At 39.9% G+C, this 22932-nt stretch overlaps 1 protein-coding gene and 1 long non-coding RNA gene across 4 annotated transcripts in view; one reads left to right on the forward strand and one right to left on the reverse strand.

The window, feature by feature from the left end:
• Window positions 1-14864, forward strand: part of LOC115681848 (protein NUCLEOLAR FACTOR 1-like) — a 30426-nt gene extending 15562 nt beyond the window's left edge. For all 3 annotated transcript variants that reach the window (XM_030605936.2, XM_056310701.1, XM_056310702.1), the window contains 8 exons: window positions 6268-6327; window positions 7313-7384; window positions 8731-8760; window positions 9781-9875; window positions 10013-10118; window positions 12623-12685; window positions 12841-12912; window positions 14490-14864. In XM_030605936.2, the coding sequence (XP_030461796.1) occupies window positions 6268-6327; window positions 7313-7384; window positions 8731-8760; window positions 9781-9875; window positions 10013-10118; window positions 12623-12685; window positions 12841-12912; window positions 14490-14564 (573 nt within the window). In that variant the 3' untranslated portion in view covers window positions 14565-14864. The remainder of the gene's footprint in view (window positions 1-6267; window positions 6328-7312; window positions 7385-8730; window positions 8761-9780; window positions 9876-10012; window positions 10119-12622; window positions 12686-12840; window positions 12913-14489) is intronic.
• Window positions 3330-4283, reverse strand: LOC115681849 (uncharacterized). The gene is made up of 2 exons (XR_008816398.1): window positions 3989-4283; window positions 3330-3672 (listed from the first exon to the last, which is right to left on the reverse strand). It is a non-coding gene; the product is annotated as an uncharacterized LOC115681849 (long non-coding RNA).
• Window positions 14865-22932: the final 8068 nt, after the last annotated feature.

Here is a 22932-nt window from a genome sequence, read left to right on the forward strand (position 1 = left end):
ATCTCCATCAATGACTTGCTTATACTTTTTCCTCCGCTTACTTTTTTTCTGCTTTTATAAAGGTTTTTTAACATCTACTCTTTTAAACACTATGCAAATATTGAATGCATAATTGTGCGCCAAGGAATTAAATCTAGTCAAATTCACATGATAGTAACTTAACGAATGGCAAGAAGCAGGGTGACACAGACATTACATAATGCGTTGTGTGTGTCATAGCCATGAACTGATTCTTATTGTGCAAGAATCAGCGTCAAGCAAATACCACACTTCTAACTTCAAACATTTGAGTGCTAATACATAAGCAACAACGACAATAAACCAAGTCTCTGCTATATGAATACTTTCATACAAATGTTCGATCCTGTATTAGATCCTCTGTAAGCTTTAAATGCTCCATGTATTTGCTCATCTTCTGGTTCCACATCTTTCCAGATCTTCCCTTGCCCTTTTCAACAGTGTTTTCATCTCTTGCTCACCTCGTCACTGGAGCATTCGAATGTCTTTGTTTTAACATGACCAAACCATCTCAAAGGAGCCTCTATCATCTTATCTTCGATTGGGGATGTTACTAAGCTGATTAGAGAACCCGCAGAAAAATAACGAGAGAAAAGAAGAAAGAGAGAAGAAAAAGAGAGGAGAAGAAGAGAGAAAGAAAGAGATTGTAAAATCCAAGAAAGGGGCTTTTGGTTCTGTGTGTAACAGAAACCCTACACCCATCACGATATATTTATATTAAATATGAATTGTATATGATCATAATGCCCTTATATATGTAAAAAGGAATAAAACCTAGAAAATAAAATAATTCTACTCTAACACTCCCCCTCAAGCTGGAGCATATAGGTCACCCATGCCCAGCTTGGAACAACCAGCAACAAAGGCAGGACGAAACAACGCTTTAGTGAACATATCAGCAAACTGATCTCTAGAGGCAACGTAAGGAGTGGCAACCAACTTCTGCTTCACAGCATCACGAACAAAGTGACAGTCAACTTCTATATGCTTAGTTTGCTCTTGAAAAACAGGATTTCCAGCAATATAAATAGCTGCCTGATTATCACACATCATGTCAATAGGATGATTAATAGAAAATCCAAGCTCCTGGAGAAGAGATTTCAACCACAGCAATTCAGCCACAGTTTGTGCCATAGCACGATATTCAGCCTCCGCACTAGATCTGGCAATGGTAGTCTGTTTTTTGCTTCTCCAAGTAACCAAATTACCACCTAGAAAGGTGCAATACCCAGTCGTAGACCGCCGATCACACTTTGACCCAGCCCAATCAGCATCAGAATAGCCAACTAAGGTGGAAGAACCATTCGGTTTATAAATTAGTCCCTTACTAGGAGAGCCTTTAAGATATCGAAGAATGCGACAAACAGCATCCCAATGAGCCTTCTTGGGTGATTCCATAAACTGACTCACCACACTAACAGCAAAAGAAATATCGGGACGTGTAACAGTAAGATAAATTAGTTTCCCAACTAGACGCCGATACCGATGTTTATCTTCAGTATCATCTCCATCATCAACTCCAAAATTTTGATTTGGATCCATAGGAGTCTCAACTGGCTTGGAAGCTAGTGTACCAGTCTCAGATAAAAGATCAAGAACATACTTTCGCTGAGACAAATTAATACCTTTCCTACTTCGTAAAACTTCAATACCTAGAAAATACCTAAGAGCTCCCAAGTTTTTAATTTGAAATTGCTGTTGAAGAAAAGATTTAACCTCAGAAATTCCAGTCGCATCACTACCAGAGACAATTATATCATCCACATAAACAACAAGAATGACCACTCCCGACTCCTTGCGAACAAAAATAGAATGATCAGAATAACATTGGTGAAAACCACACTTGGAAATCACTGAACTGAATTTCTCAAACCATGCTCTAGGAGATTGTTTCAACCCATAAATGGCTTTATGTAGCCGGCATACTTTACTGCGATCCTCCCCCTGGGCAACATACCCAGGAGGTTGCTCCATATATACTTCTTCAGACAAATCACCATAAAGAAAAGCATTCTTGACATCCAATTGATATAATGGCCAATCAAAATTCACAGCAAGAGAAATAATAACACGAAGAATTAAGACGTGCCACTGGGAAAAAGTCTCAAAATAATCCACTCCATAAGTTTGAGTAAAACCTTTAGCAACGAGCCGAGCTTTGAGACGCTCAACTGAGCCATCCGGGTTATACTTGATAGTGTACACCCAACGACACTTCACCACATCTTTCCCAAGAGGAAGATCAACCAAAGACCACGTTTGGCGGGACACCAAAGCTTCCATTTCTACATCCATAGCTCTCTTCCACTCGAGATGAGACAAGGCCTCAGTGGTAGAAGTAAGAATTGTGTGAGTATGTAATGATAGAGCAAAGTCATGTAATGGAGGAGGAAGATGTGAAAGAGACACATAACGCTCGATAGGGTAAGCAAAAGAGGATTTTTGTGTACAAGAACGAGTACCTTTGCGAAGGGCAATCGGAAGATCGTCCGGACCAGGAGACAAGGAGGGAGATTGAACGGAGGGCACGGAAGAGCTGGAGACCGGTGGTGCCGTAGACTGCTTTCGCCGCTGATATACCTGCAAGGGAGGAGGTACGGAAGGACTAACGGAATCTAAGGGAATAAGTTGTGGAATAGGAGGATCAGCTACAATGTCAGTTGAAAATTCTTTACCCTCAGTAGAATAGTATGGTGTGCCCTCGAAAAAAGTAACGTCAGCACTGACATATTGAGTACAAGTCATAGGATCATAACACCGATATCCCTTTTGAGTACGTGAATACCCGAGAAAAACACATTTAGTAGCACGAGGGGATAGTTTATCATCACCAGGTCGTAGATTATGGACAAAGCAGACACACCCAAAGACACGCGGGGTAAGAGGAAATAACGGCTTGTCGGGAAATACAATGCGATTGGTATTGTTGATTGAGGACAGTGGAAGGCATACGATTTATGAGGTAACAAGCAGTAAGGACAGCATCACTCCAAAATGATTTTGGGACATGCATATGTAACAAGAGTGAACGAGCAACTTCTAGAAGGTGACGGTTCTTTCTCTCGGCCACACCATTCTGCTGAGGGGTATAAGTACAACTTGTTTGATGTATAATGCCAAGACTAGAGCAAAACAAAGAAATTGATTTTTGTGAGTATTCTAGAGCATTATCTGTTCGCAAAATTTTAAGGGATGTATTGAATTGATTAGTAACCTCACGATGAAATAATTGAAAAACATGTAAAAAGTCAGAACGATCATTAAGCATATAGAGCCATGTTAGACGAGAATAATCATCCACAAAAGTAACAAAGTACTTAAAACCATTTCTATTAGCAACACGGGAAGGTCCCCAGATGTCCGAATGAACAAGTTCTAATAAAGTAGATGCACGAGAATCACTACGACTAGGAAAAGAACTACGATGATGTTTCCCAAGTTCACAAGCCTCACACTCGAGTAGAAATTGATTTACACTCGGGAATTATTTGCTGTAACTTAAATAAAGATAAATGCCCTAAACGGGAATGCCATAATAGGGGGGGTAATAGGACTAGCAGCTAGACCATTGGCGTCAGCAGTGGAGACACCATCCAGATAATAGAGTCCATCATGTTCATGCCCTCCACCAATCTTCTTCTTTGTTTGAAGGTCCTGAAAAATGCAATAGGAGGGGTAAAATGTAACAGAACAACCAAAATTTTTAGTTAACTGACTAACAGATAACAAATTCAAAGGAAGTTGGGGAACATGTAAAACGGAGGACAAGAATAAGGAGGGTGTAAGTGAAATAGCCCCTGATCCAACCACTTGAGAAGAGGAACCATTAGCTAGAATAACTTCAGGTGAAGGACTAGAGTTATGGTGGGAAGAAAATAATTCTTGCTTACCCGTCATATGACTAGAAGCTCCTGAGTCAATGACACCCACGAGGTGCCAGGAGACAAAGTAGAGAAAAAGGCCATGTTACCTGTACGTGCAAGAGTGGCAGTGGATGAGAAATTGGAAGCCTCCAGTTGTTGGACACGCTTGATGAGTTGTGCGACCATATCTTCCCGAGACGCGGACTCAGAAGAACTACCCCCACTTGGGATAGATGGATTCGTGTCGCCGTAAGACACATTTCCAGCACTCCCTTCAGACATAGCAGCATTTGCAGTAACTAATCGCTGAGCCCACTCAGGCTTGCCATGCTTGGCCCAACATGTGTCAACAATATGACCAGATTTGCCGTAGTATATACACTGACGGCTATCTCGATCAGAATTTTGTCCACTACGTCCACCACCACGATCGCGACCTCCCCCTAAACCACGACCTCTATTAGAAAATCCACCATGACCACGAACACCACTACTAGCCACAAATGCTGAATTATCTTTAGATGATGTAGAAGACGGAGGGACAATGCGCTGAATCCGACAAAATGCTTCATTCATAGAAGGAGCTCTCTCTCCAGCAAGAAGCTGCCTCTTCATAGGCTGTAAGTCAGCAGTCAAGCCTGATAAAAACTTGGCCACCTGAAATTCAGCTCATTGTGTCTTTAGTGTCTCAAGATCAGTAGTGATGGGCTGATAAAGATTAAGTTCTTCCCACATGCCTTTCAAAGCACTATAATACTCTCCAAGAGACTTGTCCCCCTGTTTAAAATTAAAGATCTTCTCATAGAGCTCATAAACTCTAGACATGTTTTTGTCTTGTGAGTAACTCTCCATAAGATCATCCCACACTCCCTTGGCAGTTGTGTGGAACATGACATTAGCAAGCAATGGATGGTTCCATGCTATTCCATAACCACACCAAAAGTGTATCATTCTCTCTCATCCAGTCACTATAGTCTTTAGAGTTTTCAGCAGGGGGTTCTGTAGTAAGATAATTAAGTTTCCCTTTGGCATTAATATAAACCTTCATAGCTTGAGCCCATAGCAAGTAATTGGAGGATCCATTCAATTTAATGGTGGTAATCTGAACATTGACACTGTCCGTAGAAAACTTAGTGCCATTCATGGTGAAAATCTCAATATAAATACATCTACCACCGATCAAAAAGGCCGAAACTTCAGTGCAAGAAATAAAACAGCAATACCAACATATAATCAGATGCGATTGGCTCCATCAATCAAACAAAGGGATGCTGAAATCTTATAAATATAGGCTGCCTGATCCTTGAATCTGCTGATTAGGAAGTGTTGTAATCCATTGTCACAAACAGAACCTGATAAATCTGATTTCTCCTGATCTTATATGTATCGGGACTTGAAGAGAAAATAGGTAAAAATTGCAGCTTTAGGTGGCTACGCACCAGAGAAGGAATAGGGTTATTAGGGGACTCTCAAACCAGCAATAGGACTAGGGAATCAGATAGTCAAACCGTGCTCTGATACCATGTTACTAAGCTGATTAGAGAATCCGCAGAAAAATAACGAGAGAAAAGAAGAAAGAGAGAAGAAAAAGAGAGGAGAAGAAGAGAGAAAGAAAGATTGTAAAATCCAAGAAAGGGGCTCTTGGTTTCTGTGTGTAACAGAAACCCTACCCCCATCACGATATATTTATATTAAATATGAATTGTATATGACCATAATGCCCTTATATATGTAAAAAGGAATAAAACCTAGAAAATAAAAATAATTCTACTCTAACAGGGGAAACACTTACTTTTTCCTGGGTAGTTCATTTCTAGTCGTCTTTTCTCCGGTGCCCATACATCCAACAATACAATCTCATGTCTGCCACACTCATTTTATACTCTAGTTTAAATTTTTGTACTTGAGCAAATCTCATATTTAATGAAGTCATTAAAAATATTGTGGTACGGTACCTGAATAAACATTAAGAATAGGTAGTCTGTTGGTTTTCCTTTGTGTTACGATGTTCAATTTTGTGTTTCAAAGATTAAAATAAAAAGAACTAGGAATATTAACAGTATATGGGGGTGAGTTGGGGCCAGATCTTTGATGAGCCATCATGAGTAGCGAAGGAGGCGACATAGGGCTGGATTGGAGTTTTACTTTAAAGGATCTCATACGTGGGTTCCTATTTGAGAGAAGAAGGCCGATCTATGTCTAATCTTCTTGTGATAATGATGTGTGAGAGCCTTTCATTTGTTTTTGGTTCTTTTAGAATGCTTAATGTGGAAGGAGAGAAATTGTACTTTCCAATGTTCTCAGATGTTTCGCACAATCTTAACCAAAGAGTCTGTTCTGGCTCTCAATGACTAATTAATTTTCCAATGTGTATTAACTTGTGCAGGTGAAGTTGGTCTGCGAGTACAAAGGAATTCTGCCTAAAGTGTTAATCCAAGCGCGTCAAGTAAATGGCTTTGCTATACTCATTCTTGTGTGTAATATGCAATCAGATTCACCTATCTTACATTAATTTGATTGTGTTTGTACTTGGTATGACATCTCTGTTGCAGGGTAGACTTCGTCGTTAAATCAGAGAAATTCCTTTTATATTCCTTCCATAAACTTTGTCCTTCAATCCTAAAGATTCATTTTTATAGTCCCTCCATATGGTGCAGAGGAAGTGACCCATACTAGTCAATATACTTCAAGAGCCTTCAGATGACCAATTTAGTTTTGTAGCTACTGTTATTGGACATAATTAAATGGCTCTTTCCCATGAATTCTAAATACATACTGTTAATAGAGTAACCTGATGCAATAGGTATGAAATGTCACAAGTTCTGATTACTGTGAAATACTATCATATTTTGTTGAAATTTTTTTATTTCTATAGTTAGATATCAAATAAGCTAATTAGGGATTTGGTATTAAGTGGATTTTGTATATATATGCGCTACAAAGAGAGCCTCTACTTAATATCAAAATTACTCAAGTAAAGATGTATTTGGACAAAAGAAATGAGTAAAGATGTTGCCTTTTGTGTTTTCTCTCTCCTCTCTCTTGTGATCGCTAAAATCCTAACCAAATGGTTGTGAGAATATTTGTGTTGACTTTTACCATATTAATTGCAAATTTGATCGATAAGTGCTATGGCGTTAGTTGTTACTAGTTTACTCTTGCCGTTATCTGCTTGCCAGAGTCAAAATTATTTGTTTTTGGACAAAGTTTTGGATAATTAATAATTGCCTGACCTAAGTAGTCTTCATGAGAAGTAATGTTCCATACAATATTGGCTCTGTCCAACTTCCTGGTAGCCTTTCTTTTTAGATATACAGTTTTTGACTTTTGCTTATTTCATTTTTATAGATTTACAATGTTTCATATTCTTTTCTTTCATTGGATTAGGCGGGCTTCTTCCTCTGATATTAAAGTTTCTTCATTCCTTGCAGATCTATGAACGCTTTGATGCTGACTCAATAGCAGAAGCTGATGATGCACGGCTTGAATATTTTACTAAGGAAGTATGGGCGTGGTTATTTTGCTATTTTGTGAGCTATTATATTCATTTTATTCAGGACATTTAGTAAGCCGTGTAACTTAGGCCACGTCAGTCTGTCGCATTTATGCATCAGTTATATGTGCATTTTGCTTCATTGAGTTCTTTGTAGAGCAATGTCATTTGCTGAGTGGTTGTTTGTCCATGTGTTGGTTGAAGTTTGTTTTGGCCTTTCTCTTGCTGCTCTGATTCCGTCTTTTGGGCAAAGTTGATGTTGATCCATAATATTTTATTTTGATCTAATTCGTTTTATTAATTTGTTTTACATCCATCTCTGTATTTAAGTTGCATCTGAATTCCCTATTCCATCTTCCACCTCATTAAAATTGCATAATCTTTCCATTTATCCTATGATCTTCTGAATGTTCCTTTCCAAAACGGCCTATAATGTTGCTCCACAATACCTAGCCACCTAGCTAAGTTTTTGAAGATTACTTTAATGCACTCTGGAAAGTAACATTAAATTATGTGATATTTCAATAATGCTGCATATCCGTAAATGTATGTGATACTTCAAGTGTTTTTTTGGGTTAAATTTCTGGGAATTGTTACACAGTAATCTATGAGTTTCCTTTTGTTTTTCCTTGATGAACTGCATTTCATGCCGATATCTGTCTCTCGATACTGTGGTCAATTGATTTCTAATTTACGTCAACTTTGTGACTGTTAGGTGTCTCTAAATGTATGGCAAATTGACTGAGGTTACAAGTGAAATCTTGTGACTGTTTAATTTAAGACTTTTGTGCACTCTACAATCTGAATAATGAAATTTCACGTATGAATGTGTGCTTTATAATTTTCATCAAATCAATTGAAGAGGACAGCACCAAGTATGAACGTATTTGAGCATAATTTATATATAGTTGGAAAAGTAAATTTGAAAGAGGTGTGTAACCATGCCCAATGGAAATATACGATGAAGAATATTGAAGAATCATACGAGTGCTTATTATACCATTGAAATGAATGAGGCATAAGTGCAAATAAATGAACTGAATGATGCATATCTTAGCAATCAACTAGTGGAAAGAAAGCTAAAATAATGACTGAGAAGTCGATCTCCATGGGTTCATGCTAGGAAAATCTACGGATGCGTGTCTACCTTTCAAACGTTTTGTGAAGTTAAGGAGCCCGCTTAACAAACTCCTTCCCACCTTCATTTGTGATTGGTTTTCAGATTATTACCTTTGGGGTACAGTAGAGATGCTTCTGCACAGAAATCTAATAATTTGCTATATTTATTGGCATGCCTTTTTCAAGTCAGTTATATGCTTGTTTTTGTTATATTCTAAGTTGAGTTTCTTGGTGCAGGTATTCCCAAAAATTAAAGATTCAATACAGGTATGTTGACTGGAATTAGCATAGATAAGTGACAGGCATCCAGACATCCATCATCCACCCATACCCCCAAAACACGCACGCACATGTACACTCACACGTACCCGCGCACGCACACACCCGCGCACGCACGCACCCGCGCACGCGCACACCCGCACACATGCACACGCCCGCACACGCACCCCCGCACACGCACCCCCACACACGCACGTGTAGATTATGTCATTGTGGAGTTTGCGGTGAAGTTTTCTAGATTGTTATCAGATTTCTTCACAATAAATAGATCTTCCATATGGTATATGCAATAGATTTCTTGGCACTTGTACTGGATATGTTGACTATAGAATTTGTTATTTTCTTTGGCCACAAGATCTCTGCTGCTCTATTTGTGTGTTTAATTCTATTAGATTATTTGTATTATAAGGTTTCTGATGACCTTTTTCCATTATCAGAATATAATTTTTTCCCTCAGATTCAGTTTCCTCTCCGACTCATATTACTTTCATGACAAGAATGCAAAGCCAGAAAAAGACATTAATGACCTTTTAAGAAAGCATGTTTTCGATTTTAATGTTTGTAGGGGCCACTAAACCTACTTTAGGTCAAAATCAATCTCCTTTTTCTTGTACCTGATGACAGTTTTCTTTTATCTGTGTATGTTCTTTATCCTCACATTTTTCCTCTCCAGCTTAGACAACCTCTCATGGCAAAAGATGAAAAGACTTTGACGACCTCTTTAGATAGGATTTTCTCGAGGGTAATTTTATTAGGGGACAGTATAACCTTCTTTAGGACAAAGAAAACTTACTTTTTCTTAAACCTGGACCACTTTATATTTAGAGTATATTTTATTCGTCACATTTATTTTGCTCTTCAACTCAGATGACCTTTTGTGGCAAAAAAGGAAAAGGACTTTCATGATCTTTTAAGATAGCATGTTCTTAACTGTAATTTTTGTAGGGGCACTTTACCTATTTTAAGAAAAAACCCCTCGTTTTGAACCTGATGACTGTTTTTATGCAGGGTGGGATCATGCTTTTTATCAGTTCCTACTTTGACTTTGTAAGAATTCGGAACTTTTTGAAGGCACAAAATGCCTCTTTCTGCCTATTGGGGGAGTAAGGACCTTTCTACTATGTCATAATTACTATCTATGTCGTAACATCTTACCTCTTCTAAGTTAGAAGGCATTAAATTTGACAATGAGTTTTGTGCATTCATTTGAAATATGTGATCGAATTATTTCTTACTTTAGGTACACAAAGCAGAGTGATATTTCTCATTCACGAGTTTGGTTCTTCGAAGGTACGAGGAAGATTATGCTGTACACCGAAAGAGCTCACTTTTACCACAGATATAAGGTTATGTGACGCATGCCCTTTCATTTGTGTTGTATATTAAAAAATGACATGTCCATAGAAATCCATGTGGCACTTTTCACAAGTCAATAAAAGCCGCTGCATGCAAGAATAGGCAATGTATTTGGATCCAATATGAATGTAAAGTCGGCATTATAATCGAAGAAAGAACTGGTACTTGACTATGTATATTAATCTAGCCCAACATTTCAACTTCATTAAAATGATACATGCAATTTCAAATCCAGCTTATGTTAACCAATTGTTACTATATCTTTGAAATCGATGACATGATCGGATGCTCATTTTCTTGTTGCTGTGACTACTTCCTCCTCCTCCAACACCCCCCCGCAAAAAAAAAAAAAAAAAAAAAAAACCCCTCTCTCCTACCTTTCGGAACTTGGTCATTGGAACTTCAAAACGTCATTTAGTTCAACTTAAATAATAAGTTCATTGGGTTGGTTTGCAATGAGAGCTGGTGATAGATTGATGTGCCAATCAAGTTCTTGGTTTGTAAGGCATTTTGATTTAGTCTTGAATTGACATATATTTTATATCAATGATGACTCCGTTTGCCTTCAAATTTCCCACTAGATTTATTTTGGTTTCATCTTTTTAGAATCCAACTAATGTGAGAACTGATTATATTTTTTGAGTTAGCCTTTTGTTATGCTGCTGGGCAATTGCTGGGGTCATAAACAAATTATCTTAGTAAATATTGGAAAATATGTAATCTAGCAACCATAGCACCAAGAAATGATGTAAGAGCTTGCTCTCTTCCATCCTTGAGGACTAGGGTTTGCATCCCAACACTATGTTCCCTGCATTTTATCAAAGCACATGGAATTGATAGAGAATTGAGCTTGCAAAAGACTTGGTACAAAATCGCAACAGTGTAAAAGGATTCATATAGCCAACCCCGACCCACTTAATGGCTTAAACCTTGGCTTGGTGTTTTGTATGTGGAAATGATAAATACGTTAAGTTATAAAGCAAACGATATATGTGGTGGATGGAGTTCTCCACCCACATGTGTGCACAATGCTTGAGTCCTTCAACTCGAGCTTGCAGACATATATTTACAATTCACAATATTGCATGCCATTTGAATTTTTTGTTTGATTGTTATTTGCCTCGTTAAACGTCAACGTGGGTCCAATCCTCATTCTTGACCTCAGTTGACCCTGTTAGAATGTCTAATCGTAAAGTTTAAGCTTTTAGATAGAGGGATAACACATGTATATATGGCCTATATTGACCCCATAAAAAAGCATTATGGGATATACTTTCACACCCTTTCTCACATGTCGAGACGGATCAAGAACAGCATGTGGAATTAACGAATGGGGAGCCTCATGGGAGATAAATCTAGGGCGAACTTGGCTCTCATACCATGTTAGAATGTTCAACCTAAAAGCTTAAGGTATTGGGTGGAGGGAGACATTGGCCTGTATAAATCCCATTAACAAGCGATGTGGGAGTAATCCCAAATAATCAAGTTGAACCAGATTTGGACCTAGTTCCTGGACTGTCTGTTAGACCGGCAAGTTTGGTTAGTTTTGCAAAATTGGTTCATGAAGCCAATGTGTAGACATCTTTCCTCATCTGTCCACAGTCTATATATACCAATAGATATACATATACTTCTTTATAGTTGCCTATACACACGTGTCCTTGAGCATGTGGATGCAGTTCTTCGTGCCTATATACATACAGAGACAGTTGCAAATGGATGTACCATACCATGTCAAGGTGATAGCATTCAACGACAAACCCATCTGATTATCCTAACCAGAGAAGCGTGTCAAAATCTAAAAGTACTTTTTGACTGGTGGGATGTATTCCAACAGATTTTGGTACGAGCCATTGCTACAATACCTCTCTTCTCTTATGTGGATTGCGTGTGTTTATCTGTTAAAAAGATTGTGGCTGTCATGAGTCAATTACGACTTTTTTGGCCTATAAGGTTCATTGCCCGTTAGGCTTGATAAATAATCTAGGTCGTATTAGGGTAGGATTGTCTTCAATGCATTTTAAATGATTCTTCATATTGTGAGTGAAGATGCATCTGGTCGTAAGAAGAGGGTACTACAGAGAAACTCTGGAGGTGCAGTTACTGCATTGCTGCTCATAATAACAAAATATGCTAGAAAACATTTAAAATAAATGAGGCAAGCTTTTGCTTTAAATGATTGCACCAGCTGCAATTACTGATATAATACATTGGGCAGGCCCATTTGATGCCCTTTTTGCCAAAAACTTTCTCAAGAGAACCAAAAGAATTGCAAGTGGATGAAAAATTCTCTTCTATGCTTAATCTAGATAACTAATGTTTGGGGGACATACAATAACCTTTTAAGTGACAATTACATGCTTACATCGTTCTGCTTACTGGTTTGTAAAACTTCTGATATTACATTCTGAGTCCTCATTCATCGTCTCTCTTTTGATACTTTCGTTTTGTTGATGCATACTGTTGAACAATTCATCTATCTTTTGGTCCGCAGATCCGAGGCATGCAAAATTTAATAATCTATTCTTTGCCTGAGAGGAAAGAGTTCTATCCAGAGGTAGACATTTGTTTTCCACGCTGCTTTTTTCCCAGCATCTGATCATTGTACTGTATTGGGCATCATTTGCATACTATGGATGCAAGCTCAATATATGTTTTCTTTAATGATTCGCATTAGTTTTTTTCTGATGTGATTTTATTTTTTGATGACAGATTGTAAATATGCTTGAGGGGTCTCATGGCATGACATGCACGGTGCTTTTTTCTCGTTTTGATCAGCTCCGGGTAATGTGCTGTTCCTATACTGTCCTTCATTTTACTTTTTGTGAGATAATACGTCGAGGAATGGATTATAACTTTTTCTGGTCTTGCTTGTTTTATCATGTGATGGTGTGTTGGGTGGTTGTGGGTAGTGATTTCATATGTTGAGTTAATAGGAGTGTTTGTGCGTGACATTGATGTGTTATAATGCAATGGAATAAGAAGATTAATCCAGCTCATATAGCTTCCCCTACTCGGTGAGTAGGGAAGATTAATGCGTATTAACTCTATGTCCTCAAAACATAGCACTAGAACACAAGCTCGATTGTGTATCAGTTCATATACGTTTGCTCACTAAGTAGGGTACACTATATGAGCTGCATTTATCTTCTGATGACATTGCTGTGTTTAGCATGAGACGTTTGTCTTGATCCCATTACTCAAGATATTGTTATATGGACTTTCATGTGTTTCTCTTCTCTTTTGATATGCAACCAATCGTAAATCTTTTTCATTAGTGCATGTGATGGTCATCATTTTATGTGTTCAAATCAGCTTATTCTTGTCTTATTCTTGATCTAGCTATACACGTGCTTCCCCTCGAATATACTCCCATCTGATCCGATCTGTGACTGTCCACGCTTATTTTGTGCACAGATCGGTAGGGCTGGCTTTGATGGTACCACTTTTTCACAAGACACGTAATTAGTGTTCAAGTTGACGTTGATCATATTGGTTTTGCTTAACCCATCTATAAATTCCTTAGCTTAAGGTGTTGTGTATAGATCCCGCTTAAGCCATTTAACAGACGCTTGAGACAAATTTTGGTTCTCTAAGATCCTACTAGCCATTCCTTGAAGAGAACTAGCCGTGTATCTCCAATGGCGTGTGCTTCCCAGTAACTTGTTCCGATACCTTGTTTAACTACTTCCTTTCGAGAAAAATCAGCACTTTAAGGGTTTGTTCCTTCTTTTGATTTCAAAATTTCAAGAACCTATGCTGTTGGAGCTACATGGCTGAAATCAATTTGCAACGACCTTTTCTTCCCCTCGATGTGGATTTCTGAGGATTTTGGTGACATCTAATTAGTTTTTACATTGGTGTGTAGCAGAAAACTATTTAGCTCGAGGTTCATACCATGGCTAAAATTTCAACCTCAAGTTGGTCAATTTTTATTGTCCAGAAAAAAAAAAGGGGGTTTCACTTCTTTCACTTCTTGCGGATATATTTTACATTGGTGAGTAGCAGGAAACTATTTAGGCTTAGTTGTGGCTTAAGAGGTTCATATCATGGCTAAAAATTCATACCCTCAGGGATTTCACTTCTAATGGCCAAATAAAAAAAGGTTTCACTTCTTGCAGTTGAGTCAAGGACCAAGTGTTCCTATCAGTGCTAGTTCTTTGAGATCAGTGACGTTTTTATTATTTTATAATAGTACTTTATTTCAAACTGTTCAAATATCAGTATTTTTGGTGAACTGGAAAGACAGTATATTCTCGAGTTGATTCTTGTGTCATATTTAGTGTAAAGATAATGCTCATGTGCACTGTGCATTAGCAATTTGCTGCCTTATTCTTATTCTTTGTGGTGATTATATTCAGCTGGAGGGAATTGCTGGTTCCACCGCTGCGAAGAGGATGATAACATCAGAGAAGAGTGTATTTGCTTTCTATTAATTGATTATGGTCGATAGTAGAAGTGAGTATTCGATACCATTTAATTTTTTCTATTTAACCAAAAGAAAATAGTTTAGGATTCTAGGGTTCAAGGAGGCATATCAAGCCAATTTTGTGAAATAGACAGAAGAGAACGAAATGAAGATCCTGAGATGGATCAGCAGTTTTGCCTAGGAGTTTCCATGTCTTTCTTGTATGGAGCTACTTCAGAGGAGCCCTAACTTACAGCAAACGAAGTGTATTGTGCATATTTGGGCAGTTTTGACCTCGAGCATTGGAAGAATGTCAAATGTGTTGTTTGAAGTTCAGATCTGCAGGAATTTGTTTGTGTCGACTGTTGTTTTAATTCTATGTTCTGTTTCCCATTTAGCTTCTGCTATACTTTGCCAAGAAGCACCGGGCGTTCGACCTTGATCCTTTTGCAGGCATTAGCCGGTTACTTCGCATCAACGACTTGGCACTGCAAAAGTTGACATTACTGTAGAGGTTTGGTAATTTACTTCGTCTTCAAATAATGGTCGGTTATCTTAAACTCGGAAATATGAAACATTAGCAAAAGAGAAGATTTTTACCCCGAACAAGTCCACTGAAAAATCAAATTTGGCAAAGCAAACGGGCATGTAAGGAAGTGTAATGTCATGTTCCATGCTCCGAGAAAAGAGCCTGTCAAATTGCTTATGTAGAGAAATTGTCACCTATGCCCAACGCATTCGATCTACTGATTTTAGAAAGCAATTTCGGGGTACTTGTATCATTTCATTTCGTGTGCGTGAAAGTGAGCTTGATGATGGTACTGACGCCGCTGTCGCCTTCGAAGATGTCGATTTGGTTGACCAAATGGGCGAGCTCTTCCTTCTTCATCTGTTTCAGCTTGAGGGTGGCATGCACTTTGCTTGCACCCAGTGACAACTCTACCTGTCGTAACCTAAATGAGAATACTTGAGAGAGACTTCTGAAAAAAAAAAGGAGTTTTTCTAAGATCTTTCGAAGTTAGGTTCACGATTTAATGATGAAAAGGATTCTCTAAGGAATCGCTATCGATCAATTCAGAGCTAAGTCATGTAAACCTAATGTTCTAGTTCTCGATGCGACGGTCTAGTCATCTAGGAACATGTTAGCTAATAGTTCGCATATTGCCGCACGAGACTGGTTGGTTCGAGGGTTCAATTATGCACACGAGGAAATGTTAATCCCCCCCCCCCCCCCCGCGCGCCGCGTAGGACTACCATTATATATAGGCTACACAAATTTGCATGATTTAGCCCATAATCTTTCATTGATTTCTGGACAACCCGAATTTTGCATTGTAAATATTTAGCGATGACTCAATTAATAGTTGGGTTTATCTAGATAGATTTATTATTATTATTATTATTGATAACCCACCAATCAAGATTCATGGGAGGAAAACAATGAACCTTGAATTTCAATATAATTTGGTAAACATCAAACAATTTTAAAGATGACTCAAGAATTAAATTTGATCACACTCGGAAGAATTGGCCCAAAAATTCAGCCCCAGAGGTTGGGTACAAAAGTCACATGGAAATGAAAATTTGATAGGTAAAATCTCTCTCTCTCTCTCTCTCTCTCTCTCTCTCTCTCTCTCTCTCTCTCTCTCTCTCTCTCTCTCTCTCTCTCTCTCTCTCTCTCTCTCTCATGAAACTACTAAACGAAAAAAGTTTAAAACCTGAGCAAATATAGTGCTGGTTTTCCTTTAACTCAATTTTGTTTTGTAACAGCGATCAGATGGTGCTTTAGTCAGTTTTTTGTGCACATCTTTTCAAGGATTACACTTCTTCATATCAATTTAGTAATTTAGAAATTTACTCTTGAATTGCTCAAAAAAATTCTACCGAAAATTACAAAAAAAAGAGTAAAATCAATTGCCAACTAAGCAAACCCCAATTTAAGGCTATGTTGGTTTCGCGGAAAACATTTACCTTGTTTTCCGGGTTTTGGTTAGTTAGGAAAATGAGTCAATGGAAAATGTTTTCCTAATTAACGGAAAACCTATGCTTAATTCAAGAAAATGATTTCCTTTGTAAAAACCCAAAAACATTTTCCCAATATATGATTAGGTATTAGCGTTTGGACCCGAAACTCTATGCTTTGGCACGGAAACCCCAACGCTAGTGTGATATCCTGAAATTCGATCATTTTCGAGATATATGAAATGATTATTTTATCGATGCACTGTTAGTTAAATCTCGCTCTAAATTGATTACTCATGAGAAGACTAACCAATAGGGAAAGACGGTTAAGGAATTAAGTATGCACGACCTGAGAACTCGACCATGGATTGACAATTCGACCATAAGGATTGACGAGGGATAATTTTGAGCCATTATAGACCGATCAAGGAACGGTTATAGAATAATTCACTAATGGTATATAATCGGATTACAGGTGATTACGCCTGATCATTGTATAGATTGCGAACGACCCTAAACTAATTCTTAACGATCGTGTACTTTGGAACTAACGATTGACTTCTCGCAATTACATGACAATTGAAGTCACCCATGACTCGAAAGAGCTTAAATGTGGTTTGATATCAAATCAACCACGGGTCGAATACATGTAACTTCTAAAAGCTGCCCGTTAGTTTGAGATATACTAAAGTCGCAATTGATCGATTGTGACCATGAATTAGAATCCGAATTTGGATATCGAACTTTCAAGGATTTCAAGACTAACCTATTGGACGTTGCCTCGTTAATCCTCCGATTTATTGGTTTGCTCGAAATTCTCGGAAAAGAAATTTTGGGCCGAGAATTAGAGCCCACGAGGAAGTGGGCCGAGCTAAGGCCCATTGGGCCTCACGTCCAATGTGTGCTTCGGCCATTGGGCCCAAACAAGTTCAAGTGGGCCCAATGAGGCCCACTAAGCCCACTTTACCATTTTAAAAGCCCAATTTGAGCCTGTAAACTTTTCAAGCCCATTTCTATTCAATTGGGCCCATTCCAAGGCCCATATCTTGACTTTGGCCCAAGGGCAAAATGGGAAATTTGTGCAAAATGTGAAATGACCAAAATACCCTTCTTGCATTATTGAACAAAGAGACAAAGGAAGGTTAGGCATTGATGAGTGAAGACTTTGGGGGAGTTGTATTGATGAATGAAGACTTTGGAGAAAAGGATAGTATCTCCCAAACTCTCTCTCTTGTCTCTTATTTCCTTCTCTCTCTCTCTCTCTCTCTCTCTCTCTCTCTCTCTCTCTCTCTTTTCCCTCTTATTTTCTGCCCCCTCTCTCCCTCCTCTTTCCCCCCTTCGGCTGAGCTCAGCTTCACCGCCCCCTAACTGCTGTTTGGCGCCATGGAGCCACCCGCCACCACCAGTCGCACGCCGTGACCACCTGTCGCCGTGCGTCGTCCGTCCGAGCCGCTCCCTTCGTTGGTTCGTCTTCACCGCAAGCCAAACCAGCCCACAGAAGCTGCTGAGCGGCTGTCCATGCCATCGCCGCCACCTCGTGTCGTTTCCGGACAGAGCTGCGCGTAGCCCTCGCCGCCGCCGTCATGCCTGTGTCGTCGGAATCGTTAATGGGCGAGTTAACGCTCTAATCCCTCGATTAGTAAGTTAAACTTAATTATGATTAGTTTATATTAAGTTAATTAGGTGATTAGTGATTAATGATGATTAAATTAGGGAAGCATGCATTTTTAGGCATGAAAGTTTGACGATTCAATTGTGTGTATATGATCATGTGTGAATTTATTACTGCATTTTTAGGCATGAAAGTTGTAGTATTTTGATGTGTGAGCACAACCACGTTTGCATTGGTTAAATGAGGAGAAATGAAATTGGCTTGAGTGGTTTAGGTGCTTGCATGATCATATAATGAAAACCCGTTACACCCGATTGAGTGTGGGCGTGCCTTAAATGGAAGTGATGAAACCCCCGCTTAATTACGAGCGTGCCTTAAATGGCCGTGATGAGACCCTTGATGGATTTCGGGCGTGTCCTGAGTGGTCGCGAACAATACTCGGTTAAACCAGAAGACCCCATGCGAGGACGGGTGTACCCTGAGTGGCCGCGATAGATGTCGGTCATGTTGGAAGACCGCCAAACCGTAGGGTTGTGTCGTGGCCCTGAATGGTCTTAATAATTGGAACACGCATGGGTACATCGTGCATGGGAAAGTTGTTATGTGTTCTGATTATGTTATATGCTTATTCCATTATTATGGCACATAATGATTTATAACGTGCAGGGCATGTGCCAAGACAAGGTAAGGATGCCTGTGATTGTGTGATGACATGTTTGTGTATGCTGTGCTGAGTTGCTTGACACTGTGTATAACTAAGGCAAAGCAAGAGGTTGCATTGCTATTGATCTGCCATCATTATATCACTGTATGTTTTAGGTGCATCCGAGACGAGTTGACTTCCTAAACGAGGCTTAGATTGTTAACTTGTTGAGATTTATATATTATTTTGTTGTTGTTAACTGTTTTCCAGGACCTAAGCATGGTGAACCGCCTGGTGCGGTTTGGGGTGCCGCAAGATATGGATAGTGTGATATTCTGAAATTTGACCTATTTTCGAGATTTATGAAATGATTATATCATCGATGTACTTTAGTTAAATCTCACTCGAAATTAATCACTCTTGAGGAGACTAACCAGCAGGGAATGGCTAGCTAGGAATTAAGTACGTGGACCTAAGAACTTGACCGTTGATCGACACTTCAACCATAAGGATTGACGAGGAGATATTTTGAGCCATTATAGATCGATCCAAGGATGGTTATGGAACGATTTGCAAATGTTGTATAATTGGATCGCGGGTGAAGTCGATTGACCATTGTACGGTTTTCGAACGATCCTAAACCTAATCCGAACGATCGTGTCAATTGAAACTAGTGATTGACCCTCACAATTACATGACAACCGAGGTCACCATGGCTCAAGTAAACTTAGATGTGGCCTGATATCGAATCGGCCACGAGTCGATACGCGTAATTCCTAAAAATTACCCGTTAGTTTCAGACACACTAAAGTTGCATTTAATCGAATTTGACCATTACTTGGAATCCAGACTTGGGAATCGAATTTCTCGAAAGCCACGACTAATTCATTGGGCGACGTCACATTTGGCGAGGCCAACCTTAGGGCCACTCGGATTTGTCGGAAAAGTGAAATTTGGATCGGGAGTGGAAAAATGACTATTTTGCCCCTGGGATTATTAGAGTTCATTTGAAAAGTGGAAGGGCATTTTGGTAAAGATGCTGCTCCCATGCTGGCCGAAAATATTGGACCATAATGCCCCTCTTTCCTCTTGCTCATTTCCTCTTTTGCCTTTGGATATTTTTTGACTTTCTTCTAGAAGTTTTAATGTGAGCCATTGGATCTTTAATGAGATTGACTAGTTAATCCTAGCACTTGGTTGAGTCATAGTGGGAGTAGTTGACCCACTCAAGTCACTCAACTCACCATCTCACTCTCTCTCTCTCTCTCTCTCTCTCTCTCTCTCTCTCTCTCTCTCCTTCATTCCCTCCCTTATTCGGCAGACCATCTCCCCCCCTCCTCTCTTCACTTTCAGCGACCACTCCTCCCTTCCAGCCCGACTAGCAGCTTCGCCCGCCACTCTCAGCCACCGTCCGATCACTGTGTACGCCGCCGTCTGCCTGCCTGGTCGCTGGAGCCGCCGTCGATCGCTGTTGCTGCTCTCGCCTCACACCACCGCCATTCTCTCTCATTCTCACCCTCATCACCCTCATTCTCAGCCAGCTTCACCCCTCACCGTCACCACCACCACGTGCCCGTCCCAGCTGTGGTCCGCCAGTGACCAGCGCCGCAACCAAGCCACCCATATGTCTGCTGGAGCTGCTGCTGCTAGGCGTGACTTGTGCTGCCCTTCTTGCTTGGTTTTGCTTGCTTCGGCTTTGAGTATATGGCTTCCTAACCCTTGACTAGGCTAAGTGGTTACTAATGGACATATTAGGGGTCGATTCATGGCTGTGGATAGTTGGTTTAGTGGTTAGATGAGCTTGAATTGCTGAATGGTTCATGTTGGTTGATTCTCGGATTCGTTACTGCTATGCGTCTGTGTTTTGCTATTTTTGTAGAGATCTTTTTGGGCCAAATTTGAGGTGGTGTTCTTCATGAAAGTTGACCCAAACATATTGAAGTATGTCATATATTAAATTTGGAATTTTTGGAGACCTTTTTGGGGTATTCGGAAGTCCATTTTCGGACCGTCACCACTCTGCCGGATTTACTGTTCACCCGATCAGCGTGTCTTTTTGAATTTTTATCAAATTTTTCAGACCTCTATTCAACAAACTCCCTTCATGAAAGTTGTTAAGGAGACTTGTGTCTAGGAAATATAAAAATTTCAAGGTTTTCCAATGAGATTTGGGTACTGATTAAAAGGGATTTCTAAGGCCGAGCGGTCTGCCCAGGTGGACAAATTTTCAATCTGACTTTGAGTGACAAAAAGAGCTGTTTACAGTTGGAATTGGATTTCGTGTCCTCATGAAAAATGTTTATCAGGATGTTTTCAATGACATATCCAAAATTTATAATTTTTGGGGTTGAATTACTATTTATTTCGAAAAGCACAATTGCCAAATTTTAGCTCGATTTTGTGCAAAATTGGTTTGTCTCTCTCGGGAGCTTTTTGATGTTGTTGTTGCACGTGACGGCGTGGCTGGTTGTGAGCTGACCATGAATTGAATGACAATTGGCTAATCGAAAGATGAGAAATTGGTTTGAGTGTTGAATGCCCGTATGCTCACATAATACCCTGTGGCGTTTTACACGGGGTTGTAACTCGTCTTGATGCGTTTTACGCAAGATAATGCCCGATTTATTTGATTCCCAGCAGGTGACTGGATGCCAATCGCGGTGGAGGCCGGATTGATACTCCTCATGGAATGCCTTCTTGATGTGTGTGGCACGGGACGATGCCGTCGCCGACGTAGCGGGACGATGCCTGGTTATGCTAGAAGCCCTATAGCTTGATACGTTTTACGCGGGTTCGGGGAGCCCGAGGGGCCGCTAATAATCTGGACCTTGTGATTGGGATATATGCATTGTGGTATGCTATGTGAGATTATTATTGGGCATGTTCGGATTATTAAGTGTGTTGTGCATGTGCTTGCCCCGATTTGGGTTGTTATGTGCGATGAATGGTTACCATGTTGTGACTGTACACTAACGTGCAGGGCTTGTGCGTGTGCCAAGGCGAGGTAAGGTCGCCTGTGATTGTTGTGGCACGTTGAGTGATAATCTTGCATGCTCTGAACTGTCCTGCGATACGCGTTAGCCTAAGCGAGGCTTAGGTAGTGACTTATTAAGATTTATTCTCATTGTTGAATTACAAACATTTCAGAACCCCGAGCCTTATGATGATATGGAAGATCCAAGGATGCTACCATGGTTCCATGGGGATGATTAGTAGGTTTAGCGATCCCGTCTTTTGGAGTACCCCTTATAGTAGAGAAGCTAGGCTAACCAACCACCGATCCTTTTTGAATGTATGTGGTTTGTAGTGACGGCCTCTAGTAAGTTTTGTATGATGTGAATTTTGTAAGTAACGCTTTGTCTATAAAAATATTTTGTTGATGTGATTCAGTTGTCTCCTTACTACCCGTTTAATTGTATGTTATATGGAGAGTTCGATTTGCTTCCACATGTGCTGCTCTTTTGTTTGTTCGTGTGAGTTGGCGACAAAACCTAGGATGTTGCATTCTTAACGATCGTGGCGGGATGATGCGTGCCCGTGGGGATCGGGGCGTGACATCCCTGTTGAATTGGTATCAAAGCGAGGTTAGCTCGATCTAAGTTGGTCGGAGCCTAGAGTGATAAGGAGCGTTGACCTTTGGGATAGTTAGTTAGGGAGACCTTCGCTAAACGCATGTATAAGTTGTGCTATGAATGTTCAATGGGTATCTGTTTGTGATCGCTGGATGATTCTATGCTTTAACATTTGAAATGCAGGTGCGGCACTTGAGGTAAGTGCACGAACCCTGTTGATTATGACCTTATGCTGCTTGTGAATGGTTGCCTGCTTTGTGAATTGTTATTGTGATTCATTGCCTAGGACTATAGACTTGAATAGTTGGCCTAGATCTCTAATTCTTGGATGGAATTAGAGGAGGTAAGTGGGTGGTGAGAACCTTGTAAGAATGAGCAACCGAGGAAGATGGACAAGAGGTCGATTGGGTCCACGAGCTAGAGTTGCAGAGGATCCCAGAGTGGATGGGATATTGAGGGCACTTGAGGAAGTTGGAATTTTAATGGGTAGACAGACCCAAGAGCGAGCTGTTACTGCTACTGCTGCTGTAGAGGCTGCTGTTGCCGCCGCCAACGGAATGGAAATAATGGGAACCTTGGAAACAATGGGAATAATGGAAATCGCCAG

This window comes from Syzygium oleosum, unplaced genomic scaffold (assembly GCF_021117445.2).
Source record: "Syzygium oleosum isolate NSW1041296 unplaced genomic scaffold, Sole_v2.1 Sole_v2.04, whole genome shotgun sequence".
Taxonomy (NCBI): Eukaryota; Viridiplantae; Streptophyta; class Magnoliopsida; order Myrtales; family Myrtaceae; genus Syzygium; species Syzygium oleosum.